Source organism: Eurypyga helias, unplaced genomic scaffold, assembly GCF_000690775.1.
Source record: "Eurypyga helias isolate BGI_N326 unplaced genomic scaffold, ASM69077v1 scaffold35536, whole genome shotgun sequence".
In the NCBI taxonomy this organism is placed as follows: Eukaryota; Metazoa; Chordata; class Aves; order Eurypygiformes; family Eurypygidae; genus Eurypyga; species Eurypyga helias.
The window spans coordinates 34,336-45,105 of record NW_010255319.1 but is presented as its reverse complement, the minus strand read 5'-3'; the positions used below and the strand labels follow the sequence as shown (position 1 = coordinate 45,105).

Genomic DNA, 10,770 nt, shown 5'->3' with positions numbered 1-10,770 from the left:
GCTGTACCATCTCCTGTCCAGGTGAGAACTGATATTTCTAATGCTCCAGCAAGTGCCATGTTTTTGCTGTCTGTCCTTTCTCCTTAATCTTTCCGTGCCTCTCCTGCTGCAGTGCAGACAGGCACAAGCCCAGCTCTCTTGTCCCTTGGTGGAGCTGGTCCTGCCACAGCACGCAGCCCCATGCCTGCCATCTCAGAGCTGGAAGCAGGACAGCGTTAGGGCCACCTCCCCATGTGCTCAGTGTGCGGGAGTGGGAGCCTCTGGGTGACCAGCAGAAGGTCTCTGCAGCCTCCTGGGGGGATTTCCTCATGGCAGAGTCGAAGCCTGCAGAGGGAAGGAGGCAGTGCTTTGAGCCTGCCAGGAAGAGCTGCAGGGAAAGTGGTGGGGCTGAGGTGCTGTTGCCCATGTCCTATGGCCTTGGGTAGGTGGCAGCAATTGAGGATGGCTGTGGCAGGGCCCGACAGCCCTGCTCCCTTCTCTGCCGGGGCCCTCAGGACCATCCAGCACTATAGGGTTGTATAAATGCCAAAGCATTCAGAAATCTGGCATGGAGAGTGACCGGGAACAGGAGATGTGTGCATTTTGGCATATTATCAAATATTAATATACCATTAATTACCATATATTGTGACTCGGGGCAGGAGCACCCAATCTCCCTCCTCATTTCTGGGAGACTGTCTGGCTGCCCTGGTCTAGTTTGAAGGACCCTCCTGCACAGCGAAACACAACAGTGCTGTGGCCTTGCTGGCTTGGGGAGCACAGGCAGAGGGCAGGTGTAGCTGGACTGGCAGCACCCACACCCTCACACCCAGCAAGAGTTCCCCAAGTGCAGCTTTCCCAGTTCCCACTGTGCGGCTCTGCCTGCCCAGCTGGTGGGCTGGGAGAGGAGCAAGCAGCCATTCTGTGCATTTGGTACCAGAGGCCAGGCCACACGATGAGCCAGGAAAACAGCACTCTGCTTTCCTGTCCCCAGGAGCCTCCCGAGGATGATGCCAATATCATTGAGAAGATCCTTGCCTCCAGGATGGTGCAGAAGGAGGTGAGTGGCAGAGAGGTCAGCGGGGCTGGAGGTCCCTGTGCAGGGGGGAGGTGGGACCTGGCTGCTTTGTACAACAGGGACATGGGATGTAGCAGCAGTTGGTGCTGCCGTGCCATTCCTTGCACTTGCTGTTTGCAGGGTGCTGCTGGGGTATGCCCGGACTGGCACCTTTCTTGGTTGGGGATTAATGTGGTGCCTCTCCTGCCCTGGGCACCAGAAAGCCTCTGCAGAGCAGTCAGGCCTGGGATGATGGTCTGGGAGGCATTTGAGTCCCCCATGCTTAAGGGTCGTCTCGCACCACGTTTCCCAGGGCCACTGAGCCTCTGGGGATGGGCAGCTCACAAAGTGCTTGGGCATCCTCACCATCCTATGGGGCTCAGCATGCCTGGAGCCTGTGGGCAGGCAGGCCACATGGGTCTGTGCCCGGGCTACAGAGGATGTCCCCAGTTTCTGCACAGGCTCTGACTGTTGCTAACTCTCCTTCTGTTGGTTTCAGGCTCATCCTGGAGGCCTGACATTTGAGATGGAGGAATTCTACGTCAAGTACAGGAACTTGTATGTGCAGCGTTGTGGTGCTCTGTGCATGTGGGAGCGGGCCCTGTGCATGCAGGAGCGAGGGCTGTGTGCTCCCAGCTCTGTCCCATCCCCAGCTGCAGCCCCAGCATCTTTGGCTTGCTGTCCCTGGGCTGAGCAAGCCCCAGCAGTGGGAAGCAGGAAAGCCCCTGCAGCCACAGTGCTCAGTCTTGGCCAGGACCTGGGCCACAGCTTCCTCCAGTTTGGGGTTTCACACGGGAGGCATGGACTGGGTGTTCTCTGGAACTGGTCTGTGGGGCAGGTGGGATCAGGCCCAAAGGCCTCTCTGGTCTTATTTTGTTGATTTTTTTTTTCTTTTTTTTTTTTTCCTCTGCAGCTCCTACCTCCACTGTAAGTGGGCAACTTTGGAGGAGCTGGAGAAGGACCCCAGGATCTCCCAGAAGATAAAGCGATTCCGGAACAAGCAGGCTCAGATGAAGCATATTTTCACAGAGGTGAGAGCTGAGTGCGGGAAGCAGCTGTGCCCAGTGCAGTGGCTGAGCCGGCCAAGATCTGAGCCCTGCCTCTGGCACCTCCCTGCCCTGGCGAAGCCAGTTTCAGGGCCAAAATTCAGGGCTGGGGGTGGGCAGGCAGGGCTCACTGCACAGCTGTGCCTGCCCTGCCTGAGCTCTGCTGTAGCTCAGTGATGCTGGGCTGCTGCCCAGAGCCCTGCCTGTGTCCCCTTGCTGGCACCATGGCAATGCCCAGGCAGCAGCATGGCACCTCGAGCTTCCAGGCTGGTTTGAACCAGGGCACAGCACAGGTGGGTGAATGAGTGAGGTTGCTGGAGCCAAGGGGCTGTGACAGTGCCCTGAACACCCGTGGTGCACTGGCAGGGGGACAAATGTCACTTGCCAGGCACTGCCAACCTTGGAAGGGTTGCTCAGTGGGAGGGAAGGCAGTGCGCAGTGCTGGAGGTGCTTTCATGGTGGAGCAGAGATGCTGTGAGAGAGAGGGAGCTATAAATACTTGGGCTTAGGGCAGCTCCTGCTTGCTCTGCTCTCTAAGCAGATTAATCTTGTTTAATATGAAAGGTGTTCTATAATTTATCTTGCTGCTTCAGAGGCAGATGTTGGATCTCCTCAAACTGCCCCTTGAAAGTGTAAATCAGGCCAGTAGGCTATGAAAACTTCTCCATGGATGTAGTTGGAAAGCTGGGGGTGTTTGTCAAATTTCTCACTCCCGAGTCTGTTTGGGGTCTTTCCCAGGATGCAAAGAAAAAGCATGTGTTGGAACGCACTATACCACTAACAAGTAGCAAGGACCAAACGTTCTTTCCTATGACTTAACTTGGGAAGCTGTAGACGTAGAAGCTTGTTTTTTCTCCTTCCCAACACCTAGACAATGTGTCGCTCTGAGGACCACTGCTAGTCTAAAGCCCACTCCACCTCAGGTGTCCTGGCAGGAGGATGAGACCCTGCCTCATGAGCAGCTGCTGCTGGTGACTGCTGAGCAGAAGGTGGGGGGGAGAGAGGCAGAAACAGAGAGCAGGGTGTCATCCCTTGCAGAGGAGTGGAGTTCATCGGGTGCTGTGTGTGGCGCTCTGTTGTCACAGTCACAGCTCTAGTTGGTGCACATAAGCTGGAGCATACAGCTCAAGGCTTTGTACCTTCGGGCCAGATGGGCTGGAGAGGACGTTCCCGCCTCTCAGCAAGGGCAGCACAGAACCTGCAGCTGCTGTAAAGCAAGAGCTTTGCCTTCTGCAGGGCTCCTGTGTCCTCGCTGCCCAGAGATAGATGTCACATACCTGCATCCAGGGCACTTGGTGTACTGTGCACAGCTAGCAGCATCCTGGGGACAGATGTCCCGCCGCTGTTTACTTATGCCTGCCATCTGTTTAACCCTGGAATCACCTTGAACCTAACTCTCTTTTTGCTGTCGCAGCCCGATGAGGATTTGTTCAACCCAGACTACGTGGAGGTAGATCGAATTCTGGAGGTGGCTCACACAAAGGACCCTGACACCGGGGAAGTGAGTGGCTGCATTTGCTTGCCCCATGGAGGGAGAGAGGGAGGGAGGGAGGCTTGGCAGGAGGCCCAGACCCATGACGTGCATTGCATGTCATCTCTGAGCACCCTGAGGCCTTCCCAGCCTTGCGCAGCCTGAGCCATGTCACCGGGGACCCCTTGGCACAGGGCTAAATGGAGGGCTGCTGACTGTTCCCGTGACTTGCTCTTGGTCACAGTCTGCACCCGCACACAGGGGCTGAGCAGCATGAGCCCTGCACAGTCCTGAGCCTGTCTCTGTGCTGCAGGAGGTGACTCACTACCTGGTGAAGTGGTGCTCACTGCCCTACGAGGAGAGCACCTGGGAGCTGGAGGAGGATGTTGACCCTGGGAAGATTAAAGAGTTTGAAGCTCTCCAAATCCCTCCAGAAATCAAGCACATGGTAACGTACCCAGAGGTAACGTACCCGGCTGGCAGCTCGCTGCCCTGGGCAGGCAGGGACTGTCTGTGTCTTGCCAAGGTCCAGCAGTTGCTGACCCTCTTGTCCTTGCTGCTGCAGTGCAAGCCCCATATCCTCCCCTCAGGATGAGTGAGTTAGCAGAATCCGAGGGAGGGATCTGGAGGCCAAGACCTTGCTGGGAATCCGCTGTCAGTGGCTGTTTTGAAGTGTTGTCCTGATGTGCAGCCCCAGAAGTGGGGTCTGACTTCACTGATCATTAGCCTCTTCCTCTCCACGGACCTTGCTCCTGCTCTCTCCTAGGAGCGCCCGGCATCTGAGTCCTGGCAGAAACTGGAGAAGTCCCGGGAGTATAAGAACAGCAACCAGCTGCGGGAGTATCAGCTGGAGGGAATGAACTGGCTGCTTTTTAACTGGTACAACAGGTGAGGAGGAGCTGGAGCCCTGTGCTCCCACCAGAAGTCCTGCTGGCAACGGGGCCCTGGTGTGTGCGGTCAGGGGAGCAGCAGAGCTGACAGGCAGGGGCCTCACAGAGCAGCCACCAAGACCTTCCAGTGCTGGAGCTGGCAGGCAACTGCCAGAAAAAAATGTGTGTTTTAGCTTTGCAACTGAGTCTTTAGGAAGGTTTCTCCCTGGTAAATGCTGATTAGTCTAGGAAATAGTGGGGCTTAGCTATGGATCTAAGATACACCTGATTTTTGGTATTGGCGAAGCTACTGGTGACCCATTCCTGTGGCTGAGGTGCAGGAATATGCATGTTCTCAGTTGCAGCAGGCCATCAGATGCATCTTTCACTGGCTAATGTGCACCCAGAGGACAGCATCTTTCACACTAACTTTGAATCTGTTATCTTGCAAGAAGTTGGCTGGTCTGGCTTACCCAGACCGGCTTGGGCCACTGTGTCAGTGTCCCCCCACCCTCCACACTGCAAGGTCAGAAATGTGGATGGAGGTGATGTGTGCCTGACATCCCATTGAGGAGTTGGCAAAAGGATGGTTCCTGCCCGAGAGCCACATTCATCTGCCCTTGTCCATCTCTGCAGGAAGAATTGCATCCTGGCTGATGAGATGGGACTGGGGAAGACAATCCAGTCAATCACCTTCCTCTCAGAAATATTCCTGATGGGCATCCATGGCCCCTTCCTCATCATCGCACCTCTCTCCACCATCACCAACTGGGAGAGGGAGTTCCGCACCTGGACGGAGATGAATGCCATTGTGTACCACGGCAGCCAGATCAGCCGGCAGATGATCCAGCAGTATGAGATGGTATACAGGGACCCGCAGGTGATTGACGCACGCAGCATTCCCAGGATGCATCCCCCAGCCCTGGCTTTCTTTAGTTGGGAAGCACTGAGCTGCATGTAGAGCTTGTGGTTCATCTGGAGAAGGAAAGGTGATCTTGTAAGACCCCTCTGCTGGCATGGGCTCAGGGTGCACTGTGTATGAGTGAAGGACAGGCCCAGCTCCTGCAGGTAGGGTAAAATGCAGCAGAGCCCCAGCTGCAGTCCTTGTCCAGACCAGTTTGTCTGCCCTGAAGCAGTGTCTGTTTTGGAGAGACGCAGCCTGCAGCCAGCCAGGAGGCTTGCAGGAACCTGCCTGCTGCTTGAGAGAGATGAATGTGGGGAGGAAATCCCAGCTAAGACCCAGATGCTAACACTGATATGTTGACGGGATGGCTGACAGTGTCCTGACGTCCTGCAGGAGTCAAGCACTGCATATGGTTTATATCTCCCTAGGGTAACCCGCTCCCTGGGATCTTCAAGTTCCAGGTGGTTATCACCACCTTTGAGATGATCCTTGCTGACTGCCCAGAGCTGAAGAAGATCCAGTGGCGCTGTGTGGTCATTGACGAGGCACATCGCCTGAAGAACAGAAACTGCAAACTCCTGGAGGGGCTGAAGCTCATGGCCCTGGTAAGCATGTCCTGCCCAGGACACGTGGGAGTAGGGTGGGCCAGAGATGGCCGTGCTTAGCAGTCAGATGCCACTGCCGGCTGCCCACACCCAGTGCCAAGGCTGAGAGCACCCTGTCAGGGGAAACCAACCAGGACCCATCAGCTCACTGAAACAGTGCCAGTGATGTGGGCCCTTTGGTGGATGGGGCACTGGTGCCCTGCAGCCATCACAAACTCCTTTTTGCCTAAGTGGAATATTAACCCGGAGCAGGCCGAGTTCCGCCATGCCTTCCCGTCTGTGTGTGCTCCCTGGCAGAGCACTGCCTGGCCTTGCAGTGCAGCTTCGGTGGCTCCAGCACGCAGAGGCAGTTGCTGACAGATCCTCTGGCTGTGGGGTGTGGTGAGCAGGGCTGCAGTATTCAAGCTGGTTTCTTACCGCCCTGCACACATGGGACTAGTCCATGCCAGGGACAGGGGTGCAGGACTGTGCATGGTGAAAAAGGGATCAAGGAGCTGCTCTGAGGAATGATTTTGGATGTCCAGCCCTGGGAAAGGCAGTGCTGCTGTTAGCTGGACTGACGACTGTCAGGCCTGTTGGATCTCCCAGCCCTACCCAGCTTCCATCACACTCACCTGTGGCTGGACCAGGTCTCCAAAAATCCTTAGTCTTACGTCTACAGTTCCCAAAGACCCTGCTGTTTCCCTGTGACCTTCTGTCTTGTGCAGGTCCCTGCTGGGTTGGGAGCAGCCTGGGGCAAAGCAGGATTGCTGCTGGCCCCGTTTTGTAACCATCACCTTCCTTTGTACAAGTTCTGTGGAGCCTCCCACCTTACAATTGCCCTGCTTTCATAGCTGGTGACTCTTGGGGATGTTCCCTGCATTCGGTTGGGCCGGAGGATTGTATGAGCAGTAAGTGAGCACCCAAGTCTCTGGCACTGCTGGGACTGAGCAGCTGGTGCACCCCAGGAGGCCAGAGCCTTGAGGGATCATCTGCTTCTCATACCTCCAGGTCTTGCAGGGTTCTCTGGACCCCTGTCTCCTTTTATTGCGCACGTGACTACATCGTGATCCTGTTTGCTCCTACTTGTTTGTAGTCCACACTTGACACAGTCATATGTGCCTCTGCTGATTTTGGAGCAACCTGCTTGTGCTGGCATCAGGGCCCTGATGCCCCTCAGTATTACATGGCTCTGAGCCATGTTCTGTCTTGTTCTACCCAAGCCCTGAAGAGGGACATCCTGGTCCCAGGTGCACGGAGGCTCAGGCTCTGTCAGCATCCCCATCTGGTGCCAGCACAGCTCTGCCTGAGGGTCTTGTGCCAGGGCAGGCCTGAAGCCTGGGGACAGCATGGGGATTCTCGATTTTGGCTGTTGATGCTGCACAGAGCTGGACTGGGACACATCCTTGGGAGCATCCTGGGAACCACAAGGCAGTGTTTCATGGCAGTGGCTGGGTTAGGGCTGGCCCTATGGTGTGGGAGCCTTAAAAGGCCACCCAGGGTGCTCCTGAGACTGAAAGACAGGGAGTGTTGTGCTCTTGGGACTCCTTGGACCCAGCCAGTGGTTCTGAGCCCTCAACCAGTTTTCTGTGTATACCCAGGAGCACAAGGTGCTACTGACAGGGACCCCCCTGCAGAACTCTGTGGAGGAGCTCTTCAGCCTCCTGAATTTCCTGGAGCCACAGCAGTTTCCCTCAGAGACAGCCTTCCTGGAGGAGTTCGGAGACCTGAAGACAGAGGAGCAGGTACCTAGAAGAGTGACACTGGTGACTGTTAGCACAGGACACTGGGACACATGGTCACCATGCCAGGCACACCCTCAGACACATGCTTCATGGAAGTGAATAGGTCACCTCGTGCTGGGAGAAGCAAAATTGTGACAGAACCCCCAGCACTGCTTTGGAGAGAGACCAGCCTGTGCCAAGGCAGTGGTCTGTGCCCCACCTCGCTCCACAATGCCCCTTGCATGCTGGGGCAGCACAGCTCACTGGTTTGTCCCCGAGACCAACAGGAGTGTAGGGGGAGTGAGGAGATCAGTAAGTCCATGGGTCAGTTGGCCTTGTCACATTCCCTTGGGGAGCCATCCTCCAAAGTTCCCCTTTGCCATGGGTTATGGAAAGCAGCTCAGTCCCGTGGCCCATCTGGGTGCTGTTTGAATGTCTGGCTTAAGAGGAGCTGGCACAAAGATTGTCATTCCGAGGGCACAGGCACAGGCACATGGAACAATCGTCTCTGCTGCTATCAAAGCTCTCCGCTCTCCTCCTGCAGCAGATGCATTTATCCAAGGCTGCTAGCAGTAAAAGTGCATGTGGAGTTCATGGCCCAGGGCTGATCACTCACAGGCTGCCCCAGGGAAGCCAGACCCTGAAGATGTTCTGGCTGTCAGCAGACCAGCTGCTTTGGGGTGATTTGTGGTGGGTTTCCAGGCCGGGGAAGCTCTAGCATTGTCACCGTGCGCTTGCCATGCAGGGGGGCAGTGAATCTCTGCGCTTGCTCTGGCAGGTGAAGAAGCTGCAGTCCATCCTGAAACCTATGATGCTGCGACGGCTGAAGGATGATGTAGAGAAGAATCTGGCACCCAAGCAGGAGACCATCATTGAGGTGGAGCTGACCAATATCCAGAAGAAATACTACCGGGCCATCCTGGAGAAGAACTTCTCCTTCCTCTCCAAGGGTGCCAACCAGCACAATATGCCCAACCTCATCAACACCATGATGGAGCTGCGGAAGTGCTGCAATCACCCATATCTCATCAACGGTGAGGGCTGTGCACAGGAGGTGGGGGGACGGATATCACTGCAACGTTTAAGTGGTCCAGCCTGCAGAGCTCACCCAGCTTTGGAGCCAGCTCAGGCCCTCATGTCATCTGCTGCTGCTGTGGTTGTGCATCTGTCGTGGTTTAACCTCGGCTGGCAGTAAAGTACCACGTAGCTGCTCCCTCACCTGCCCCCCTTCCTCCTGTGGAGGGAGGAGTGCCAGAGAGAAAGACAAGGAAGCTCATGAATTGAGATAAGAACTATTTAATAGTTGAATATAAATGAATACTATAGTGATACTAACAATATTAACAATACTACTACTACTAAGTAGGTAAAATAATAGAAAATAAATTATACAGTTGCTCACCACCCACCGACCGATGCACAGCCAAGTCCCAAGTAGCAAGAGTCAGAGCCCGAGAGCCCAAGAGCCAAAGCCTGAAAGCAATCACGGCAGGGTCCAAGTGAGCCCCACGAGCGACAGCATGACTGAGAAAGCCAACCAACCCACCAACTCAGTAACGAATGAGCAAGCTAAGGAGTTAGCAGAGGAGCTAACAGGAGCTAAGGAGCTAGCAAATAAGCAAGCAGAGAAGTTAACAAAAGACCTAGCAAAGGAGCTATGGCCCCCCGGCCCACTCCCTGCTCATGTACCGAGCATGACATGCTGTGGAATGAGATACCCTTCGGTCAGTTGAGGATGGCTGTCTGAACTGTGTGTCCCCACACTGCTTGTGGGGAGAAAGCTGGGAACACAGCTTGCGGTATCAGAAGCTGGGACAGGCCTTGAATTGGTGCAAGCACTGCCCAGCACCAGCTAAAAAGACACCTTATCGGTACTATTGCCAGAGCGAATCCAAAACAGCCTCACACCAGCCACTCTGAAAAGATTAACTCTTTCCTGACTGAAAACAGCACAACATTCAGGCCCAGCACAGGATGCAGTGATCTGTCTTGATGCCCACACAGGCAGCCTGGCCTCCCGCAAGTGCTGCTTGCTGGTGGGCACCTCAGGGTCTTGCAAGGCTCACTATGTTTGGGGTGTTCTGGCACAGGACCCTTTCCAGCATCCTAGCCTGGCATGTTCTGCCAAGAGCTGGTGCAAGCCCTGAAGGAATAGAATCATGGGAGTGGAGGGGCTTCTGGAGGTCTCTAGCCAACCTCCCTAGTACTGATGGACTGAGCAGGTTCTGCTCCTTGCGTGGTGGCTTTCTGTTGCCCTGAATGGGAGGCTGGGGACTCATGTCCCTTCTCACCTGGCAGGGGCAGAGGAGAAGATCCTGGAAGACTTCCGTAAAACACACAGCCCGGAGGCATCAGACTTCCAGCTGCAGGCGATGATCCAGGCAGCCGGGAAGCTGGTGCTCATCGATAAGCTGCTTCCCAAGCTGATCGCTGGCGGGCACAAGGTGCTCATCTTCTCCCAGATGGTGCGATGCCTCGACATCCTGGAAGACTATCTCATTCAGAGGAGGTTAGTACAGGCTTCAGCATTCACCACAGCTCCTCCACATCACCTCCATCCTGCATTGGAGAGAGAGCGTGGAAACACCCCAGGGTGGGGATTTGGCTATTCCATGCCCGCATACCAAAGGATCCGAGTTACAGGCTAACGCTGGTGGGTGCAGACCTGGGTAGCTCTGGGCAGCTCTGACCTGTCCATTTGGCTAGTCCTATGAATGACCAAATGGAAATAGGCTCTTCCCTTGGTCCTGGTTCCCATGAGCCCCATATCCACGCGCGGTGTGTGGGCTTGTGATCATTTTGCCATCATTAGAGGAATGACTTTTGGGAACAGCCAAAGTGCACACAGAGCCTCCACCCGTGCACAGGTCCTGCAAGTAAGTCCTGGCTGCCTGTTTGCCCACGCACAGCCTGGGGTAGGGAGCAAGAAGGGGTTTGTAATCTGCAGCCAGTTCAGGCCCCGTGTGACCCTGCTCTTGCCTCTTCCCCTCTCGGAGCAGGTACACCTATGAGCGCATTGATGGGCGAGTGCGTGGGAACCTGCGCCAGGCTGCTATTGACCGCTTCTGCAAGCCCGACTCGGATCGCTTTGTCTTTCTGCTCTGCACACGGGCGGGCGGGCTGGGGATCAACCTGA

The 10,770-nt window shown here is 55.5% G+C and overlaps 1 protein-coding gene across 1 annotated transcript in view; it reads left to right on the top strand.

Annotated features, from left to right (window-relative positions):
* Nucleotides 1-973: 973 nt before the first annotated feature.
* Nucleotides 974-10,770, top strand: part of CHD6 (chromodomain helicase DNA binding protein 6) — a gene marked incomplete at its 5' end in the record, with an annotated part of 38,981 nt that continues 29,184 nt past the window's right edge. The window contains 12 exons of the mRNA XM_010153298.1: nt 974-1,039; nt 1,536-1,594; nt 1,950-2,067; nt 3,497-3,583; nt 3,867-4,001; nt 4,320-4,441; nt 5,059-5,302; nt 5,755-5,931; nt 7,512-7,655; nt 8,413-8,668; nt 9,933-10,143; nt 10,634-10,769. Coding sequence (XP_010151600.1) covers nt 974-1,039; nt 1,536-1,594; nt 1,950-2,067; nt 3,497-3,583; nt 3,867-4,001; nt 4,320-4,441; nt 5,059-5,302; nt 5,755-5,931; nt 7,512-7,655; nt 8,413-8,668; nt 9,933-10,143; nt 10,634-10,769 — 1,755 coding nt within the window. The remainder of the gene's footprint in view (nt 1,040-1,535; nt 1,595-1,949; nt 2,068-3,496; nt 3,584-3,866; nt 4,002-4,319; nt 4,442-5,058; nt 5,303-5,754; nt 5,932-7,511; nt 7,656-8,412; nt 8,669-9,932; nt 10,144-10,633; nt 10,770) is intronic.